This window comes from Cynocephalus volans, chromosome 3, assembly GCF_027409185.1.
Source record: "Cynocephalus volans isolate mCynVol1 chromosome 3, mCynVol1.pri, whole genome shotgun sequence".
NCBI classification, from domain to species: Eukaryota; Metazoa; Chordata; class Mammalia; order Dermoptera; family Cynocephalidae; genus Cynocephalus; species Cynocephalus volans.
In genome coordinates, this window is record NC_084462.1 from 24,779,221 (window position 1) to 24,802,143 (window position 22,923).

General features: G+C 39.8%; 2 protein-coding genes across 5 annotated transcripts; one reads left to right on the forward strand and one right to left on the reverse strand.

Moving 5' to 3' along the window:
- Positions 1-13,630: 13,630 nt before the first annotated feature.
- LOC134373626 (large ribosomal subunit protein eL43-like) lies at positions 13,631-14,000 on the reverse strand. The gene has a single exon (XM_063091574.1). The coding sequence runs from the start codon at positions 13,973-13,975 to the stop codon at positions 13,697-13,699; it is 279 nt and encodes a 92-aa protein (XP_062947644.1). The 5' UTR covers positions 13,976-14,000; the 3' UTR covers positions 13,631-13,696.
- A 5,713-nt stretch (positions 14,001-19,713) lies between these two features.
- LAMTOR4 (late endosomal/lysosomal adaptor, MAPK and MTOR activator 4) lies at positions 19,714-22,864 on the forward strand. Of its 4 annotated transcripts, none has more exons than XM_063091354.1 (4): positions 19,714-19,803; positions 20,203-20,283; positions 22,048-22,165; positions 22,513-22,864. In XM_063091354.1, exons 1-4 carry the CDS (start codon positions 19,801-19,803, stop codon positions 22,557-22,559), a joined length of 249 nt encoding a protein of 82 aa, XP_062947424.1. In that variant the 5' UTR covers positions 19,714-19,800; the 3' UTR covers positions 22,560-22,864. The 4 variants fall into 4 exon arrangements, with proteins under 4 accessions (XP_062947424.1, XP_062947422.1, XP_062947425.1 ...); XM_063091352.1 differs by having other exon boundaries at positions 22,530-22,864; XM_063091355.1 differs by lacking the exon at positions 20,203-20,283 and having other exon boundaries at positions 19,720-19,803; positions 22,530-22,864.
- Positions 22,865-22,923: the final 59 nt, after the last annotated feature.

Consider the following 22,923-nt stretch of genomic DNA (forward strand, 5'->3'; position numbering starts at 1 on the left):
CCAGTTTATTTCAACCCTGTTAACCAAGATCACAGTTGAAATAGACACATATTCGTTTTTCCCACCTGAACTCCCGTGAGGATTGCCCAGAACTCAAGACAACTGTTGACAAAAGGCCTCACCATGTGGGCCTCTCTACAGGCTGCTTCAGTGTCCTCGTGACACAGTAGGTGGCTGTCCACAAATGGGTGATGCAATAGAGACGGGGAAAGAGAGATAGAGAAGAAATCCACAATGTCTTTGTATGACCTAGTCTCAGAAGTGATCCACTGTCATTTCTATCTTATTCTATGTGTTACAATGGTTAGATGGGAGTCACCAAGTCCAGCCTACACTCAAGCGAAATTAAGCTCCACCTCTTGAAGGAAAGAATATCAAAGAATTTATAGAAATATTTTAAAACTACCACAATGAATCTAATATAAACAAAAGAATATGTATTTTCATAGGATTAAACAAATAAGTGGAAGAACCAAAAAAGAATACAGACATAAATTCCATTGTACATGCAATATAAGTACTACATATGCAAAACATTGCACACCTAAAATTCTCTTTTAGCTCCTTTGCTTTCTCATAAGTCTTGAGATTCTCAGGCTTGCTTTTTTTGCTCAGTGTCAAAAAATGGAAATTGAATACAGTCATACACCGCCTACCAACATTTGGGTCAATGACAGAGCACATATACAACGGTGGTTCCACAGGATTATAATACCGTATTTTTACTGTTCGTCTTCTATGCTTAGAGATGTTCAGATACACAAATATTTACCATTGTGTTACAATTGCCTCCTGTATTAAGTACAGTAACATGCTGTACAGTTTCGTAGCCTAGGAGCCATAGGCTACACCACATAGCCTAGATATACAATCCATTTCTCAGAACCTATCTCCGTCATTAAGTGATATGTGACTGTATTTAGCCTTAAAACTACAGGCCTTTATAACTGCTGGCAAAAGAAATCCCAACAACATATAAAGCCCAAAATGTTCTATCTTTTCCTGCAGCTGCAAGAAAGCAACTATATTCTATCATAAGCAGCCACTGAAAATTGCTGTTTCTAACAAAAGATTCTTATAAGACACTTAGACTTCAGAAATTGTCATTATGTACAAAAATTTTTATTATGGGGGTTGACTAGTTAGAGCGTGGCGTTATAACACCAAGTTCAAGGGTTCAGTTAGCTATAGCATAGTGTAACAACACCAGGTTTCAAGGGTTCAGATCCCCTAACTGGCCACCAACCAAAAAAATTGTTATTATGGCCTCCTCCCCCCACCCCCATTATTTTAGGAAAATAATAACCCTTAAACTCTAAAAATTCAGTAATTGTGATTGGTTTTCTTAATTTGTTGTGGTAGTTATAATACTTAAATGACATGTATGCTTTCTGAAAGATACAAATTCATGTGAGTTTTCTTTGTTAAGCTAGAAGAGGACCATTGGCATGTTCTCCCACACGCAGGGAGGTAAGTGAATAAGTAAATAAAAATTCTGAATCTGTTCAAATTTTTTGCTTAAGAAATATTTTAGTAAAAACAAAACAAAAAGAACAGAACTTTCTGGATTATTCCTCAAAAGGGAGATGTAGAAAAATTGTGGTACATTAGTTCCATGAAATGTTATGAAGCTATTAATGAATGAGTTAGTTTATCTGCCTGTCAAAGTGATTTCCAACAAGTATCATTAAGTGAGAATAGCCAGATGCAGAGAACTGAACATAAAAGGATCCCATTTTTATAACACCAACACAAATGTACAATCATGAAGAAAGATGTAGAATATAGGCCAGTGTGTTAAAATTATTTAAAAGTTGAGGTGACAGGAAAATAAGAAGCTTGTAAAAATTAAACAAATTAAGAGATGTATTCACAACAGGAAGAACATTATAATATGATTCTATCTGTGTAATATATGTCTATGTGTGATTAGCATATGTGATTGATGTATGATAGAAGGTTCACAATAATGTCAAGTAACGTTTATATGATTTCAGATGATTTTTACTTTTTCCCTACAGTTTTCTAAATGTTTAAATTTTTATGCCCCGAGAACCTATTGGTTATATAATAAGGAATAAAATTTATTTTCATAGTGATATTTTTAAAAGTATTTCAAATTTTGTGTAGGACATTCATGTGAGATGTAGCCATGGGAAGGTATGAGAAGGACAAAGTAACTGGAGTAATGATAATTGAGATTCAAGATCAGAATTTTGAAAGGGTCATCAACACAGTTCATCATTAAATAAGAGACACCTTAAGAGATGCACCCTGCTGTAAACATATCTCTTACTTTGTTTAATTTTTACAAGCTTCTTTTTCCTGTCACCTCAACTTGTAACCAATTTTAACACACTGACCTATATTCAATACCTTTCTTCATGATCATACATTTGTGCTGATGTTATAAAAATGGGATCCTATTATGTTAGATTCTCTGCATCTTGCTATTCTCACTTACTTGTTGGAAATCCCTTTAAGAGTTACATATATATGAATGCATTTTGTATGCTTACAAAATATCTGACTAATTTTTTAGAAAGGATAGTGGATTGAATGTATGCATTTGCTGCCGTTCCCTCCTGAAACTCAACTTGTATTTTTTTTAAAATGCATAAACCCACAAGGGGAAAAGAAATGAAAAGGAGAAAAGAGCAACACAATTTTGCAAGCTGGAGAGCAGTAGAACCAGTGCAAACAGACTTTGTAGATCTGAGAATTCCAAAACCTAACTGGCAGTGGAAAAAGCCAAGAAGAATCTCATTTTGAACAACAAAACATTGTAAGATCTGTGCACCGTGCACAAACCCCACACGTCGGGATGGCTCACCTCACAAAGACCATGGAACAGAGACCGATGCAATCAAACAAGAGGAGTTTATTTCCAGCATGCTGGGGTCACTCAGCATTCAAGACAAAAGCGACCCTGAGCCTTTAACACAAGAGTTTTTTATACAGTTTTTTAGACAGACTTTCACAATAGGATGAGTTGTTTACTGTTTACAGGTTATTAGAGGTAACCTTTGGATTTATTGGTGGGCTTTAGCGTGCTGGAACACTGATAAGGAACAGTGCACTTCCCAATCATTTATCTTCCAGGTGGCTTTTAGATAAGGAACTGGTTAGTCAGTTCCTGGAACCAGGTGGTGTCTTACTCCCTTCCTGGAATTTAATGTGTCTGGGCCTGCCTTACTTAAAATGGTGTTAGTTATGTTTTCCCATCTTTAGCAAGCATTAAATATGGAAGCAAATTAAGCATGTTAAAGTTATATTTTTTTCTACAACATCAGAAAGGCTTAAAAGTAGGTAGCACTACAAATATGGAGGTTACAGAGGGGCCAAAAATTGACTATGTGAAAATCTACCTAAATACTATGTCCATTGATTGGAGAATTAATATTGCAAAACTGTAAGGGCTATTCAAATTGATCTGTATATTCAGCACATTTCTGATCAAAATTTCAACAAGTGAGTGTGTGAGTGAAAATAACAAGCTGATTCTAAAATTTATATGGAAGTGCAAAGCTTTCAAAGTAGCCAGGACAGTCTTAAAGAACATGAGGTAAGAACTTATCAAGTCTTCTCATAAAACTATAGTAATTAAAATGGTGCAGTATTGGTACGAGAATAGACAAACAGGACAATGAAACAAACAGATCCACACTCTACGGACAATTGATTTAATGTAAAGGTGGCACTCAGAGTAGTAAGGAAAAGAAAGCATTTTTTCTCCCCCAGTAAGTGATGTCAGGACAATCATGTATTCTTATTAAGAAAAAATATGATCCCTACCTCATTACATAAACAAAAATAAATTCCTGGCATATTGCAGATATAAATCTTCTAGAAAATAACAAAGAAGAAGATCTTCCTGGCCTTGAAATAGGGAAAATTTCTTAAATGAGATACAAAAGTACTAAACATAAGAAAAAGATTGATAAATTGGTCTATACTAAATTAAATTAATAATTTTCTTTCATTGAAATACACTAGTAAAAGAATGAAAGACAACACAGAGTTGCAGAAGGTATTTGTAACAGACACAACAAATGAAAGGGCTTATATCCAGAATCTATAAAGAATCCCTAATTAATAGAAAAAAGACAGGCGAGCCAATTAAAAACAGGCAGAAGATACTTTAACAGGCATTTCACAATAATGAAAAATTCAAATGACCAATAAATGCGTGAACAGATGCTCAATTGAGTTAACAAGAAAAAGAATGCAAATTAAAATCATAATGAAACACCTCGACATATTCAAAGAAAGGCCAAAATTCAAAGACACACAATACCAATGTTGGTAAGCATGTGAAGCCAACTGAATCTCTCACACTGTGCTGGCAAGATTACAAATTTGAAAAAGTACTTTGAAAAACTGACAGTACCTACTAAAGTTTAACAAATGTTTACTTTAGAACAAAGCAATTTAGCTCGTGTGTGTGTGTGTGTGTGTGTGTGTGTGTGTGTGTGTGTGTGTGTGTAGCCAAAAACTGAAAACAACCCAAATGTCCATCAGCAATAGAATAGATAAATAAATTGTGGTATATTTATACACTGAAATACTGTAGTGAAATGAAAATTAACAAATAACAGCGTCACAGTACAGCACAGATGAATCTCACAAAAATGTTGAATAAAAGAAGACACACATAAAAGTACATAGTGTATGATCACTTTTCTATAAAATTCAAAATCAGGCAGAAATTAACTATAATGTTATAACAAGGTGCTGGCTACCTTTAGAAAGAAGAGAAGGTAGTAGTGACAGGAATGAGGCATAGGAGGAGGCTTCTGAGGGTGATGGTATTTATATTTCTTCACTTGGGTTGTGATTACACAGGTGCATTATCCTTGATTTTTACCGACCACTTATGACTTGTGTATTTTTATGTATGTGACAGTTCAACTTCTTTTAAAAGGTGGAAAGTTTTGGTTGCTGCACAAGGAAGTCTCACCCTTTCTCACACTAAAAAGCTGTTCTGGAAACTAACATTTTCTTTGGACATGATTATTAAGGACATTTATTTGGACGTGATGCCAAATTCTTTCATTGCTCTTAGAATAAAGACTGATTTGTAAGCCAATATAGCCAGATCGTCCACTTTTTAAGAGATGTCAGAAATCTATATTTTCATGTGAAATCTACTGTTTAATTATAAACAACACATTCAACTGTTTTAAACACGCCAAACAAAATGCATCTGTAGTCAAAACGCCAGTTTTGATGGACAGACAGACAGGGTAATGCCTTCTCCTAAAGACTTCTTGGCTTCCTGCTGTACCCAGATTCCCAAAAGAAGCAACACAGGGTCACACCATCCAATTGCACTCTCTCTTTCCAGACAGGGACTTTTTGCTGATTTCCTGCTTCTCTTTCTCTCTGCTAAAAAGTAGAACTGGACACCATAAACTTCTATCTCTTTCTCTTACACTTGGGCAGAAAGGAAAACACCCTTGAAAAGTGAGGGAGTTAAGAACAATGTGAATTACTTGTTTTTTTCTCCATTGGGATTTGCCTGGAACAATCTCTTCCGGGTTTATGTTTTAGATTCCCTGATAGACCCCCAACATCCAGCCTGCTCACCATTCTCCTAAGGACTGACATCCCACCTAGCAATTGCTGTTCCTAGAATCGTGATGAGATAGAGGTAGAGAGTTTAAGAGCTTCCCCCAATTCACTCTCCAAGATAAAAGCATTTAACCAATCCCAAACCTGAGGTTGCACATAGAGAGAAGAAATGTGACAGGAATGAGAGGACCTGGAAGCAAAGGTAGTACTCACCCAAACCAGAAAGACCAACCCCAGAGCCAGAATCATGTACTCTTTGAATTGTCTCATGAGCCGACCCATGGCAGCCTACACTTTCTCTGAGTTATGAGTATGAATCAGGGACTCAGGTGGAGCATTAACCATTAACAGTTAAATATACCCTCCCCACATAAAAGAGTGATTTTACTATGGCAACTTTGCAAGAGAGGATGTGGAAATTGTTATAGGCCTATGTATATGTTCCACCCAATACTGTGCAAACTAGTCCATCCTTATATCTTTCAGAGACCCTCAAACTCCACCCTTCCAAAGTCCTAGTTTTCCCTCAGAATTCTGAAGTCTCTCTGCTGGCCTTTGGAATCAGCACAGTTTCCTGTAAGCAGGTAGATCCCATTCTGGGGTGCCAAGGAACCTCCTGGGTCTTTGACTTACACATACATTTGAGGAATTACCTCGTTCACAATTCTTTTAGACTCAAGTATAGGCAATAATTGACCATATTCAAGAGCCAAAGGTGAGAAAACTTATAGTATGTCATTCATTTGTAAATTCTCATAGAATGTATCTAGTGTCTATTGCAATTGTTTTTTGATAATGGGAGGGAGAGGACAAATTCTAAATGTATGGAAAGGGCACCAACATCAGCACACGCAGCTACGTAAAGCAAACACTATCAGACCTAAAGAGATAGACCTCAATACAAAAATGGGTGGGGACCTCAACACCCCTCTCTCAACATTGGACAGATATCTAGGCAACAAAGTAACAGAGAAACACAGGATTTAAACTTCACTTTAGACCAATTGGACTTGGCAGACATCTACAGAACATTTCATCCAACAACTACAGAATATACATTCTTCTCAACAGCACATGGAACATTCTCCAGGATAGATCACATGTTAGGTCACAAATCGAGTCTCAACAAATGTAAAAATATTGAAATCATTTCAAGTGCTTTTTAGACCACAATGGATTAAAACTAGAAATCAATAACAAATGAAACTCTGGAAACTATACAAATACATGGAAATTAAGCAATATGTTGCTGAAGGACTTATGGGCCAAAGAAGAAATTAAACAGAAAACCAAAAAATTTCTTGAAACTAATGAAAATAAAGACACACCATACAAAAACCTGCAGGATATTGCAAAAGCAGTACTAAGAAGGAAGTTTATTGCAATAAATGCTTACATCAAAAGAACAGAAAGACTCCAAATAAACAACCTAACATTATACCTCAAAGAACTAGAAAAACAAGAACAAACACCAAAATTAGTAGACAAAAGAAATAATTAAGATCAGAGCAGAATTAAATGAAGTAGAGACCAAAAAGGATACAAAAGATCAACAGAATAAAAAGTTGGGTTTTTGAGAAGATAAACAGAATAGACAAACCATTCACTAGGTTAACTAAAAAAAAAAAAAGAGAGAAGACTCAAATAATGAAGATCAGAAATGAAAAAGGAGACATTATAACTGATACCACAGAATTACAAAGAATCATTAGAGACTATTATGAGCAATTTTACATCAACAAATTTGAAAACCTGGAGGAAATAGATACATTTCTGGACACATACAAACTACTAAGACTGAACCAAGAAGAAATAGAAAACCTGAACAGACCAATAACAAGCAATGAGATTGAAGCAGTAATTAGCAGTCTCCCAACAAAGAAAATCCCAGGATCAGATGGCTTTACTGCTGCATTCTATCAAACCTTTAAAGAATAATTAATACCAATCCTTTTCAAACTATTCCAAAAAGCTGAAACAGAGATAGTTTTCCCAAACTCATTCTATGAGGCCTGGCATCGTTCTGATACTAAAACCAGACAAAGATACAACAAAAAAAAGAAAACTACAGGTCAATATGAGCGTAGATGCAAAAATCCTCAACAAAACATTAGCAAACAATACAAAAGCACATCAAAAAGATTACACATCATAATCAAGTGAAACTCATGCCAGGGATGCAAGGATGGTTCAACATATGCAAATCAATAAATGTGATACATCACATCAACAAAATCAAGAACAAAAACTGTATGATCATCTCAATAGATGCAGAAAAAGCATTTGACAAAATTCAACATCCCTTCGTGATAAAGACTGTCAACAAATTAGCTACAGAAGAAAAGAATCCCAACACATTAAAAGCCACATATGACAACCCATAGCCAATATTATCTTGAATGGGGAAAAGATTCCTTTAGAACATGAACAAGACAAGGATGCCCACTCTTACCATTCCTATTTAACATAGTAGTGAAAGTACTAGCCAGAACAATTAGGCAAAAGAAAGAAATAAAGAGCATCAAATTGGAAAAAAAACAAAGTCAAATTGTCCATGTTTGCAGATGACATGATTCTATATATGGAAAAACCTAGACTCTACAAAAAACTCCCAGAGCTGATAAACAAATTCAGTAAAGTTGCAGGATACAAAATCAAAACACAAAAATCTAGCATTTTTATACACCAACAATGAACAAGTAGGAAAAGAAATCAAGAAAGCAAGCCCATTTACAATAGACACCAAATAAATAATAGGAATAAATTTAACCAAGGAAGTGAATGATCTCTACAATGAGAACTACAAATCACTGCCAAAAGAAACTAAAGAAGACACAAAAAGATGGAAAGACACTCCATGTTCGTGGATTGGAAGAAATACCTTTGTGAAAATGCCCATACTCCCCAAAGCAATCTACAGATTCAATGAAAGCCCCATCAAAATACCAATGACATTCTTCACAGAAATAGAAAAGACAATCCAAACATTCATATAGAACAACAAAAGACCCCAAATAGCTAAAGCAATCCTGAGCAAATAATAATAATAATAATGCCAGAGGCATTACACTACCTGACTTCAAATTATACTACAAAGCCACAGTAACCAAAACAGCATGGTACTGGCATAAAAACAGACACTCGGACCCATGGAACAGAATAGAGAACCCAGAAACCAGTCCACCTGCTTACCACCAACTTATCTTCAACAAAGGCACCAAGAACATACATTGGGGGAAGGACAGTCTCTTCAATAAATTGTGCTGGAAAAACTGGATATCCTTATGTAGAAGAATGAAACTAGACCTGTACCTTTTGCCACATATCAAAATCAACTCAAAATGGGTTAAACACTTAAATAAAAGACCTGAAATGAAGAACTCCTAGAGAAAAACACAGGGGAAACACTCCAGGATGTAGGACTAGGCAAAGACTTTATGAATAAGACCCCAAAAGCACAGTCAACAAAAGAAAAAAGAAGCAAGTGGAATTATATCAAATTACAAATCTTCTGCACAGCAAGGAAACAATCAACAGAGTAAAAAGACAACTTACAGAGTGGGAGAAAATATTTGCAAATCATGCACTCAACAAGGGATTAATATCCAGAATATACAAGGAACTCAACAACTTAACTATAAAAAATCAAATAATCCAATTTTAAAATGAGAAAAGGAGCTGAATAGGCATTTCTCAAAGGAAGACATACAAAGGGCCAACAGGTACACGAAAAGATGCTCGACATCACTAATCATCAGGGAAATGCAAATCAAAACCACTTTGAGATATCATCTCACCCCAGTGAGACTGGCTATTATAAAAAAGACAGAGAATAACAAATGCTGACAAGGACACAGAGAAAGGAGAACACTTCTACACTGTTGGTGGTTCTATAAATTAGTACAGCCATTATGGAAAACAATATGGAGTTTTCTCAAACAACTACAGATAGAACTGCCATACAAACCAGCAAACCCACTATTGGGTATATACCCAAAGGAATAGAAATCAACATGTTGAAGGGATACCTGCACTCCCATTTTTATTGCAGCTCTATTTACAATAGCCAGGATATGGAACCAATTCAAATGTCCATCAAGGGATGACTGGATAAGGAAAATGTGGTATATATACACAGTAAAACACTATTCAGCCATAAAAAAGAATGAAATTCTTCCATTCGTAGCAACGTGGATGAGCTTGGAAAAAAATATGCTAATAAGCCAGGCACAGAAAAAGAAATACCTCATGTCCTCACTCATAAGTGGGAGCTAGGGGGGAGAGAGAAAGAGAGAGAGGGAGGGAGGGAGGGAGGAAGAGAGAGAGAGAGAGAGAGAGAGAGAAGGATCACAGTAATATGCTGAACTTTCAGAACTGTGGTTACTAGAGGTAGAAAAGGGGGAGGTGGAGGGGGGTTAGGGAGAAATTGGTTAATGGACACAAAGAATGATTATGTTTTGCAATGATGAATGCATTAATTATCCTGATTCTATCATCATGTATTGTACACAAATACTGATAACCTCTGTACCCCACAAATGTGTATAATCAATTATTTATCAAAAAAAACCCATAAAATATTTAAGAATAAATTTAACCATGGCAGTGAAAGATCTGTACACTCAAAACTATAAGACATTGATGAAAAATATTGAAGAAGACACCAAAAAAAAAAAAAAGGAAAGGAAAAAACCATACTGGATTCAGGTCATACTCATGGTACTTGCTGTATATCTTGCATAAGTTGCTTAACATGCTTCTTCTGTAGTTAAATTAATCATACCTGCCTTATTTACATTACAAAATAGTTGTGTTGATAAAATATAACCTGCAAATGCTCTGAAGAAATGAAATGCGCTTACAAGTTCTGGATGAGGCATTATTTCTTCCTCTCTAATATCTCTCTTCTTTTTCTCTCTCTTGTTGTATTCTTTTACCTCCTGCCTCCCTTGGCTACTTTTTATGTTTTCTTCCTTTTCTGGTCTTTCTCTTTTCCATCTTCTCCCTCCTCACCTATCTCTTTTCATTTACTCATTTTTCTAATATGGACCAACAACTGGGTCGGGCACCCTCTAGGATGCTTTGAAGAGCTACTAGCTAATATGAGGAACCCAGACTCATAGACTAGTAGCTGTGATATGGTGTCATAAGTACTAAAACAGCAGAGAGGACCTTGCAATTAAATCTGTGCCCACAAAAATTTTCACAGAGGAAGTGGTAGTTAGAAGAGGGCTTTGAAAGGTAAAAGAGTTCACAGATAGTGGCAGGAGAGAGGGCATCCCAGGTAGAAATGCCATATGCAGAAAAAGAAAGACAGCCAGTGAATAGGGTGGAAGGCAGAGGTAGAAGATGCAGTAAGATGGAAGATTACAGCTGGATCATGGAGGAAATTTTTAAAAACCTGGCTAGAGTGTTGGGATGCAGTGGTTAATGAATGTCAGTAATTTCTGAACTCCCATTCTCTCTAAATCTTATTCCAATCGGATGTCATTCCCAGCATTCCACTGAAACTGCTCTTCTCAAAGTTACCAATGATCATTATAGTGCATAATCCAATGATCAATCACCTATTGATCATTCTCTGCATCTATCAGCAGGATCTGCACCAACTGACCACTTCCTCCTCACCAAGGTGTGCTCCTCACTAGCCTTCCAGGACATCTCACGTTACTGGTTCCTTCTGACCTCATGGATTGCTCTTTCTTGGCCTCCTTTGCTGGTTCCTCTTCTCCCAACCACTTGATGTTGGAATGCCCCAATGATTAGTCCCTCATTCTCTTCTCTGTTTATACTCACTCCCATGGTAACCTTACCCAATTTTGCAGCTTTAAAGACCATCTGTCTGCCAATTACTCCCAATTTATATCTCTAATCCAGAAGTCTTTCTTGAACTCCAGACTCATATGTCTGTCTACTCAAAATCTCCACTTGGATGTATAACAAAGTTCTCAAACAGTTATGTGCTAAACTGAGCTCCTGATTCCACCCCCACCCCACCCCAGAAATAAACTTCTACACTCTTAGCCTTTCCCATCTCAGTCGATGATAATGCCATCCTTCCATTGGCTCAGGCCCAAAACAATGAAGTCAGTCTTGTTTCTTTGTTTTTTCTCATATCCTACATTTGACCCATCAGGGAATCCTATTGGTTTTACCCTCAAAATATGTACACTCATAATCTGACTACTTCTCATTACCTTTGCTGCTATTATACTGGTCTAAACCACCATAATCTATTACCTAATTGGTGTCCTTGCTTCCACACTGCCTCCGCACAGTCTTTTCTCAACACAACATCCAGAATGCTCCTTTTATTTATTTATTTATTCATTCATTCATTTATTTATTTTGGTGGAGTAGGAAGTAAGCTTTTATTCTGAAATACCAATGACCCAACGAAAGATGTTAGGCAAACCCATCTTTCCAGTAAACCTGAAAGAGAATGGCCAGGCTAAAACTGTGGAATATACTATAAAGCATACGTGCCTCACAGGGCCTGGTTTTCCAAAGCCTTGCAGTTTCAAATATTGACCTTGTGGAGGACTGGAAATTTTCCTCAGGTTATAAGGTCTCTGGTGTAAGATAAAGGTTTGTGGCACAGCAAGGTTGCTGGCTCAAGAACAGACTAGTTACTGATTGAAATGTAAAGATACTGGAAAATTGCTGGAGAGAGAAGGAATGTTTGCTAAGATTAAGCTTTTGTTAATTGCCTTACTGGAATGTCATCTGGCTTGTTTCACTGAAAGTTACCAGCCTATATTGTTAAACTATAACCCTACCTGTGTCTCTTCCTGTAACTTCCTGGTCTGGAAAAAAAATGCAGGAAGAGAACCCCAATTCAGGGTTAATTTCCTGAGGAAGGGTTGCCTCTTGCTGGAGCATTCCTAGAGAAGTTAACCACTTTGGGGCTTCTCATTGCTCAGAAGAGATGGGTTTTGAGTAATCTTTTGCATCTCTGTCACCCAGGGGAAGTGAGGTGACAAATCCGTGGAGGGCAAAGCAACACAAAGCAACATAAAACCATCTCAAAGACTCAGATTTATTGAGGGGTTTTTAAAGAGGGGATTGAGGGAATAGAATGTGGGAAGTGAAAAGCAGGAGGGAGGGTGACGTGAGTTGTGGGAGCTCCAAGCAAGGAGTCAGGTGCAAGGTCTTGCCAAGGCTCCATCTGGTTTCTGTTCCCATCCTTGATGTTATCTTAGGATTTTGCTGGATTTTGATGAGCTTCAGGGTGGAATCACCATAGCTTTATTGATGTCTTCTTTGGTTTCTCAGGATCTGGATAGTATGCGTCCTGTGACAAGTTTGCAATTCCAGGCTAACTTTATTCTTTCGTACAATTGCCTTCTTACTCAAGAGTTACTTTAGTTCATGTTCTCTGTTTGCTGCAGTAAGTCATTCAGCAAAATTTTCAGGGAAGGTTCTTGGCTGACATACTTCCTTAAACTGCATATTTGAGAATGTCTTCCAGTTGCCTTTATACAGAAATGATAACTTGGCAGGGTAAATAATTCTTGGTTCAAAATTATTTTCTCTTCAAACTCTATAGATATTGTTCCATTGTTTTCTGGCTTTTAGTGTTGCAAATGAAAAATATTAGGTCAGCCTGACTTTTGCTCCTTTTTTGGTAACTTGCTTTCTCTGTCTGGATACTTGTAGAATTTGTTCTTTATCCTTGAAATTTAAAAACATTACCAGAATATGTCTGGGTGTTGCTTTCTTTTCATCAAAATTTAAAGGTACCCTGAGTGCTTTTTCTGTCTGTAGGTCTAGTTCACTCTTCAACTCTGGAAAATTTTCTTCAATTAGTTCCTTAATTATTGTTTTAGCTCCATTTGCTTTGTCCTCTATTACAGGTACTCCTACCATGCATAGATTGCAGCTCCTGGACCAGCCCTCTACATCTCTCTTTTTCTCCTCTTTTCTTACCTTGATTTATTTTCCCTTTTTCTCTGCATTCTGTGAAACTTTCTCTTGTTTTGCACTTACTTCAGTAATTCGATTTTGTGGACAATCCAGCTTGTACATTTTTATTAACTCTGTCACCTCCCTAATATTTTTTTTTTTTTATATAAATTAACCCATTTATTACAGGCTAGTGATGTCTCAAATGGTAGAGCCTCTACTGGTCTTTCAATTCCTTCAGTCTTCTGATGGTGGACTTTACCGTGACAGCAGAAGTGGTGTTGTAGGTCCAGGCACCACCAGCTACTGTCTTCATGCAGGAACCACAGTGCCAGATCCCTACTGCTCGTCTCTTCATCTTGGTTTTGCCACAAAAGGAGCAAGTATACTTGGCGTGCTGGCTGATTTCAATCTTCTTCACCATTTTCCGCAGGGAGGCACCATAGCGTGTCCCGTATTTACCAACGATTCCGACCTTCTTGGTGCGTTTAGCCATAGCGCCGCGAACCAGGCCCGAGCCCAGAGAGCGTCACCTCCCTAATATTTTTCGAGCTCTCTGCCCATCACTTCTCTAACACTGCAGATAGTTTATTAAACTCCCTTGTTATACAATTCCTAGACCTTTCTATAGCTTCTATTTCTGGCTCTATATTCATTTCAAGAGGAGGCATTTTCTAGATTACTTAGCTCTGTTCCTTTCTTCTGAACTACAGTATTATGGTCTTTTCAATAGCTCTTCTTAGCAAAAAGGACTAAAAATGAAGACTCCAGAGTGATCCTTTTAAAAGTGATATCATGTGATTCCTCTGTTCAAACTCCCCAGTGGCTCCCCATTTCCTCAGAAACTGCATTCTCAATGGGAGCAATATCACCCTCAAAGAGATGAAAATTGTTTCTTTGTTGGGGGAGACAAGGTGTGATAAAAAATCTGCCACACTACATAAACAAATATGTATTACATTTATGGTATTAAAATTTTATGCGGAGCAATTAGGAAAATAAAATTGCCTAAAAATATTCCTAAGGGGTATAATAATGAAAAAAAGTTTGAAAACCACTAACTCAGAATAAAAAACAAATTCCTAAACAACCCTACATAATCTGGCCCCTGTTACCTCCCTGAGCTTATTTCCTAATGTTCTCCCCCTTGGCCAGTCAGCTTCAACCACATTGGCCTCTTTGCTCTTCCTCAAGCACATCAGGCACACTATACATGTATGTGCACACACACACACAGACACACAGACACAGACACGCACACACACACACACACACACACACACACACACACACACACACACACACAGAGCCTTTGCATTCACTGCTCCCTCTGCCTTGGATACTCCCCCAGACTTCCTCTAGGCTAACTCTCTCACCTGCTTTCAGTCTTTGCTTATCTCTTCTCAACATCTCCTCAGAGAGAACTCCCGTGACCATCCTAATCAATTCTGCAGCAGAGCAAAGGGGTACTGATATGGTTTGAATGTTTACCTCCCCCCCAAAAAAACTCATGTTGAAATTTAATTGCCATTGTAAAAGTATTCAGAGGTGATTAGGCCATGAGAGCTGCACCCTCAGGGGAGGGATTGGTGCCATTATAAACAGGCAAGTTCAGCCCTCTCTTGCACTCTCTTGCCGTACCACCCTCCTCCACAGCAAGAAGGGCCCTCACTAGATGCCAGATCTTGGATTTCACAGCCTCCAAAACTGTGAGCCAATAAATTTCTGCTCACTATAAATTACCCATCCTGTGGTATTCTGTTATAGCAGCACAAAACAGACTAAGACAGGCACCCATTCTCTTTGGGTTTTGTGGCTGTGGTGGTGAATTTTATGTGTCAACTTGGCTAGGCTATGGCACCCAGTTGTTTGGTCAAACACCAGTCTAGATGCTCCTGTGAAGGTATTGTTTTAGATGTGATTAGCATTTAAATCTTTGAATAAAGCAGATTAGCCTCCATAATGTGGGTGGAACTCATCCAATCAGTTGAAGGCCGTAAGAGACAAGACTGAGGTTTCCTGAAGAAAAAGGAATTCTCCTTAAGACCACGACATAAAAACTCTGCTTGAGTTCCCAGCCTGCTGCCCTGAAGAATTTGGACTCAAGACTACACCATCAACTCTTACGTGAATTTCCAGCCTGCCAGCTTGCCCTGCAGATTTTAGACTTGCCAGCCCCCACAATTGCACGAGCTAATTTCCTAAAATAAATCAATCAACAGATAGATAGGTAGATAGATACTATTGGTTCTGTTTCTCAGGACAACCCTGACACAACGGTTAACTTATGGCTTGTTTCTGTTAGTTTTGTGTATTTGGTCTTTGCTGCCTCACATAACACTTTTCTGTTCAATACAGGTTATTTTTGTTGTTGTTTGGGGGTTTGGTTTTGTTTTTGCTTTGAAACTAGACTTCCTTGCTTCTCACACACAACCTCCTTCTCTCTCATTTTCCTAGTACCAACTATTACCCCATCGTACTGCCATTGGCAGACTTCCCAACCCCAAACCCGCCTTTCCTGGTTCTCTTAACTCTGACACGTTAACTCAGCACTTATTGAAGACTATGGTGTAATAGCAATGTTCTTGGAGAATAAAATGTTGAAGGCATCACAGCCCTGACCCACAAGCTCCTCAGCTTTTAAGTAAGATAAGCAGTAAGTGTTGCGGTAGATGTTGTAAGTGCTACACTAGAGATATCAGCCCCTTAAATATTTGTGGAACAAGGTATGTGTGTTGGGAGAGAGTAATGACGGGGGAACTAAATGTGTGTGTGTTTCCAGTCAGGCTGTACTAGGAGGTATTGGCTGAAAGAAGTGTTGTGACAGGAAGGAGGAGGCCAGCTCTGCTGTTTGAATGGACTTAAACAGGTTATCTCACATGTTAGGATTTGTTCCCTGCTTTTCAAAAAAGGAAAGCACTGTGGAAGGGCAAAAAGCAGTTAGAGAGCACGAGACCAAAGAAAAAGTCTCCAAAAACCAGAAAAAAATCCCGGTGGTTACTGAGAGTACAAAATAGAAAAAAATAAATAAATTAAATTTGTAGGTTAGCAATGTGCTAGATGCTGGAATTTAAAAGGTGGACGAGGTCCTTGTCTTCCAGGAACCCATAATCTAAGACAAAATGAGCACCCACCAGAATATTCTTCCCCCAGGTAGATAGATACCTGCATGGCTCACTCCCTGCAGTCTCTGCTCAGTTGTCACTTCCTCAGAGAGGAGGATCCTGCCCACCTGATACAAAATAGCACACCCATCACCACCACCCTGACCATCTATATATCCTCTTATTCAATTTTTTTCCCCAACTTTTTATCTTTTTTTTGGCAGCTGGCTGGTATGGGGATCTGAACCCTTGATCTTGGTGTTATGACACCATGCTAACTGAGCTAACCAGCCAGCCCTGTTTTTTTAACTTTTTATTCAAGTGTAATTAGCATACAGAAAAAATTCATAATAAATTTTTATAAATTGAACACAGGCACAATACCAGCTTCCAGATCAAGACACAGAGCATTACCAGCCCACATAAGCACCCCTCTTGTCCAGCCTCAATCCTTCCCCCATGGTTACCCACTATCCTAATTTCTAACAGCATAGATTAGTTTTGCCTGTTTTTGTATTTTACATAAATGGAATCATGCAGAATGTATTTTTTAATGGCTGATTTGTTTCACTCAACATCAAGTTTATGAGATTCATTCATGTCATTATGTATAATTTTAGTTTATTCAGTTTCATTGTTCTAGAGTGTTCCATTGTGTAAATGTGACACAACTTATCTATCCATACAACCATTGGTGGGCATTTGGATAGCTTCCAATTTTTTGTTGTCAAGATTAAAGCTTCTATGAACATTCCAGTACATGCCTTTGGCTGAACATTGTACACATTTCTGTTGGGCATATACCTTGGAGTGAAATTGCTGGCTCACAGGACCAACTTCATTTTTTAAAAGATTGTACAGAGAAAGAAAGACGCAGAGACAGAGAAAGACTTAAAACTTAAAATCATTCCATTGATCTTCTTTATCACTTTGCCATAAATAAATATATGTGCATATATACATTATTTTGTTTTGCATGTTTTTGCACTTGATGTAAATGAAACTCTACTCTGTTTCTTCACAGCATTTCTCACCACTGAACACATTTATTTTCTTATCTGTTTATTATTGTCTGCCTCACCCCTCCTCTCCGTCACAGCTCCTTGAAAACAGTAAAAAATATGTCCTGTTTTGATTACCTGCTGTACCACCAATTCCAGGAAGAGTGTCTGACACATAGAAGGTGCTCAATAAATTCTTGTTGAATGAAAAAGCAAGAAACTTTGATCTCTACATGAGTGGTGTGATTCAAGCTGTTTGTGAAAAGGAAACAATTCTAAATGGCTGATGAACATTGTTCTGCTAAGGGTTACTCTGTGTCACTAAAACCGAGAGCAGGAAGTTTCAAGGTAAAATCAGGTGTAGCTGGCCCGTAGAGCAATGGAAGAGCATTAGCCTCAGCATCAGGATACTTAAGACTGCTGGTTCTGCCACTTGCCAGAGGTGTGCCCGTGAGCAAAGCTCAACCTCTCTGCACTTCCTCATCTGCAAAATGTGGATACTATTCCAGGGTGGTTAATGGGGATACAATTACAGGGTTGTGAACGAGAGGATTAGGTAAATGTATGGATGAAACTCTGAACAGTAAGTGCAAAGAAAATGGTACTACAAAGTGTCATCAATATGTAAGGCCAGGAAAGAGCCTGAAAATTAAGCATTTTCACAGAACTTTCTCTACATCTTCCTTTAATTATACTTTATATTATAAATTTGCCTCATTTTTAAAAAGGCATCCACCTTCTTTAATTATCTGTTTCTCCGCAAGCAACAGCACCTCGTTTCTTTAATTGAGATATAATTCACATACCATAAAATTCACCAGTTCATATTACACAATTCAGTGGTTTTTAGTACATTCACAAGGTTCTGCAACCATCACCACTATCTAATTTCAGAACATTTTCATGAAACTCTGCACCCGTTAGCAGTCACTCCCCATTTCCTCCTCCCTCACCCCCAAGCCCCTGGCAACCACTAATCTGCTTTCTGTCTATAGATTGGCCTAGTATAGACATTTTATATGAATGGAATCACGCAATACGTGGCCTTGTGTGTCAGGCTTCTTTCACTCAGCATAATGTTTTCAAGGTTCGACCATGTTGCAGCATGTATCAGTACTTTCATTCCATTGAGAATGCATGTTCTGAGTGAAATGAGTTTAAACGGAAAGACATATCACTTTTAAAACGAGCACTCTGGTTGTTGGGTTGAATAATATTCCATTGTGTGGAAAAACTGAATTTTACTTATCCATTTGTCTGCTGAAGGACGCTTTGGGCTATTATGAATAGTGCCGCTGGGAACATTCATGTACAAGCTTTTGTGTGGGCACATGTTTTCACTTCTCTTGGATACACATCTAGGAATGGAATAGCTTAGTCATATGATAACTCTATGTTGAACTTGTTGAGGAACTGCCAAACGCCGGGACAAGTATTTATTGTTTTATTTCTAGAGTCAGTCTTCATTTTACTTCACCAACACCACCTAGTCACATTAGTGTTGCAACAGATCTAGAAACTATATAAATTAAAACAAAAATTTGTATTTTGTGGTGCTCATACATATTAAAGTGACCCCGAGGTACTGTTTCTAATTTTTCCCGGCAGAGATTATTCAGTATTGCAGCCGCGTTGGGGACTCGATTCACCATCAAAGGTTCCTCACTGAACCTGGGGATGAAAAACTACTTTGGGAACAAAACTGACTTCAACAGAGAGCTGCCTTAAGTAGGCATAACAGTAGCATTTGAATAGCTTTTACCGTGCATTGCACGTGATTTCATTTTATTCTCCCGTTTTAGGGTGAGGACAAACCCGGGAAGTTACGGGTTGGCGGCCACTCCAGCTCAGGAAGAACCCAGCGTTCTGCGTTTCTGCCTCAGCCTGCCCTCCCCCATCCCGCCCCTCCCGACCCCACTCAGGCCGTCCCCCTCCGCCACGCTCTCCCCTCCTCCTCACGCTCTGGCACTGAGGGGCGGGGAGATGGGTGTCACAGAGGGTAGTGACCAATCCGCGTGCGCCTCCGGGAAGCGGCGCTCCGCATTGGCTGACTAGGTCTGATGACGTAGCTACGGCCCAATCCGCGTGGTGGGGACAGAGCTAAAGGTCGGTAGCGCAAAGTAGTGGGAGGAGACTGTCTGGGGAAGCACGTGACGTGGCCCTACAGCCGGAAGCTACCTATCTGGTAGGGAGCTCCTCAAGCACCTACGGCTGCGATGGTGAGTGAGGGCGCATGCGCGGGAGTATATGCCGGGGGTTCAAGGTCCCAGTTCCCCAATCTCTCTGGTCCCACTGTCCCTGGTTGGCCCTTTCTGGGCGTGCACTCCGCCCTCACCTCCAGTCCGACCCAGGACGGCGAGGGAATGGAGATGGGAGGGGTGGCCACGTTGAAGGATCTGTTGGAGGGTGTTCAGGAGCTGGCGCCAGAGGCGGGTTACGAAGGGGTTGGGGGGAGGGGTCAGTGTGGATGCGAAGGCCCCGTAGAGTAAGCAAAGTTGGGGTGTGGAAAGTCAGGGGATCCCGGGGACCGAGAGTGAGGGCAGATGGAAGCTCTGGAGGATCAGTGTTGAGGGCCATCCTAGAGCATCCTTCTCACTGCTTGCATCTCTACCCCCTAGACTTCTGCACTGACCCAGGGGCTGGAGCGAATCCCAGATCAGCTCGGCTACCTGGTGCTGAGTGAAGGTGCAGTGCTGGCGGTGCGTTCTGGGAAAGGGAGGGGGCCCCTAAGTACACATGGCCTGTAACCCCTTCTTTTCTTAGCCTGTACTTGGTGTTCTGCCTGCCATATAGCAAGCTTTCAGTCATCAATTAAATAAATCTCAGGAATCTTAGTCTCCCAACTGTTCTGAGATAAAAAACGTTTACTAACCACCAAAGTCCCACAACTAGTTACAGGTTTGTTGACAACTGATATTACCTGAGTTTTTCTCAAGTATGTTTTTATTTGGTATTTCTTGAAAGAGGCTTTCGTATTTTGCTCCATAGTACAATATAGTGTCAGCTCTAGCTAGAGAGACAAGTCTTAAGGTTAAAGGTTGGAAGCAATGCAAATGGTAAAGACTACCGAAGGAGTCCAGAATATGAAGGATTCAACCCTTCATGTTATAACTTGTGTTATGGCGAGGAAACTCTTGAATGTGGAAATTCAACTGAGCTTAAAGGACAAAAATCGTTGAGAATGAGAGAGAAAAAAGGAGAATATTCAGGGCTGGGAGGTGAACATATTTTCAGGAGTATGACACTAGCCTGTCTGAACTGGTGATGGGTTTATGGTGAAAAGATTTGGAAAGGTTTGGGGGAAGAAGAGGATATAGTAAGGAAAGGATCTGCTTGCGGAGGGCTTTCACGGCCAGGTTAATGCATTTGGACTTAATATTGACGGTAATAGGAGCTTTGAAGGTTTTTTTGAACAGAAACATGGCCCAGTGAAATGGTTGGACAATATTGTTGTGTTAGTGGTGTGAAGATGGGCTGGAAGGGGAGTAATGTGGGTATGCCTGGGCTGGTGGCCATGAGAAAGAGCAAGGAGAGAAGAAATTTTAAAGGTGGAATCAATATATCCTGGTAATGACTAGACATAGGTAATAGAGGAGCTACTTCTCCATCCAGTAAGACTTTGAACTCAGAAGCCTAGAGCAATAGGGACACCTTAACAAGCAGGAAATCAAGAAAGGAAGTTATTTGGGAGGGAGGTGGATAAAGGAAGTTTTGATGACCCAACTTTCGACACTGCGTTTGATGTAGAACGATAGCAGTTAATATGTTACTAGGAGTTGCTCTAAGCACGTCCCCAATATTATCTCAGGTAACCCTCACAACAAGCCCATAAGGTAAGTACTGTTGTCCCCAATTTACAGATGAGGAAACTGAGGTACAGAATGTCTGAGAGAGCAAAGGGAGCTAATAAACTTAAAATAATGGTAGGCCCATATTGAAGGGGTGGGAAAAGGAAGTTGAGACAGTCACCAGAAAAGAGGAAGCCCAGACCACTGTCACATCACTTACACAAGGGATGGGAGGAGGGGGAAGTTCAAGAACAAAGGGGATGTTTATGTTTCAGTTTCTGCAGACAGGGCAACAAGTGGGAAGACTGAGAAAAAGGTGGAGCCTTTAACAAGTAGGTGGTGGACAGGCATTGATTTGGGACAATGTGGTTTTATCAAATAGGTGGGGACAAAATGAGAAATCTAGTTTCAAGGGGTTAGAACAGTTAGCAAAGAGGTGGTTGAGTTGCTGTTCATCAGGGGAAGCCCAGTAGTGTAAGGATAAGAAACAGGATGACATGAAAGTGACAACACCATAGGGAGGTTTTAGTTTGGTTTTTCCAAAACTGAGTGATCTGGGGCATTGGAAAGTGGAGAGGGAGACATTACGAGTACAAAAGCCAAAGGGACTGTGTGGTATTCCTTCCTAATTTTGTGCCTTAATTTCTGCCCCCTCCCTCCTCCATCTGTGTGCAGTCATCTGGGGATCTTGAGAATGACGAGCAGGCAGCCAGCACCATCTCTGAGCTGATCAGCACGGCCTGCAGTTTCCGGCTGCACCATGGCATGAATGTACCCTTCAAGCGCCTGTCTGGTGAGCCCCTGCGCTGGTGGGTGGGCGGTAGGGGGGTGCTTCTAGAGGCTTCTTTCCTCCGTGGAATAACACCTGTCTCCTTCTTACCAACCTCTCACCATCTCCTCCTGGAGACCCTAGTCTGGCCACTTTCTTCCCTTTGGGATTCCTCTTGTATCACAATTGAGTATGAGAAAGCAAGAAAAGGGAAGGGGATTTAACAGAGGCCTCTTATCTTCAAGTCTCTGGGCCTTGAACCATAGCATTTCTTTGGCTTTTGATAACAGCCAATTTGCAGGTGATCCTTTGGAGGCCGTTGTACCAGAGCCTAACTCTGTGCTCCCTTCCCTCTCCTGGGGTGGGGGAAGGTGTGTCTCTCCTCCAGTGGTCTTTGGAGAACACACGCTGCTGGTGACCGTGTCAGGACAGAGGGTGTTTGTGGTGAAGAGGCAGAACCGAGGCCGGGAGCCCATTGACGTCTGAGCCTGCCAGAGGGCAAGGGTCGAAGTGGATTGGGCCCGTGGGCCTCTGATGAAAGAGGCACAAACACCCTTCACCTCTTCCTTGGCTTGCTGCTAGAACTAAGGCCTTCTGCTCACCCACCAACCCCCCTCACCTGGAGAGCAAAGGCTTGGGAACTTTGCACTATGTTGAGGAGAAGGTGGGCAAGGGGAATTCCCTCTTCCCTCCCTCCCTCCTAATAAACATGAGTCTGATGTTCCCAGGCCCATGGATGTGTGTATGGGGGGGGGGGGGGGCAGGCAATCAGAAAAAATGGG

Coding starts and splice junctions, on each gene's coding strand:
- LAMTOR4 (XM_063091352.1), top strand. Junction 20,284..22,047: donor GTGAAGGTGCAGTGCTGGCG/GTGCGTTCTGGG, acceptor ATCTGTGTGCAG/TCATCTGGGGATCTTGAGAA. Junction 22,166..22,529: donor ACCCTTCAAGCGCCTGTCTG/GTGAGCCCCTGC, acceptor TCTCTCCTCCAG/TGGTCTTTGGAGAACACACG.
- LOC134373626 (XM_063091574.1), bottom strand. CDS start 13,975: ATGGCTAAACGCACCAAGAAGGTCGGAATCGTTGGTAAATACGGGACA.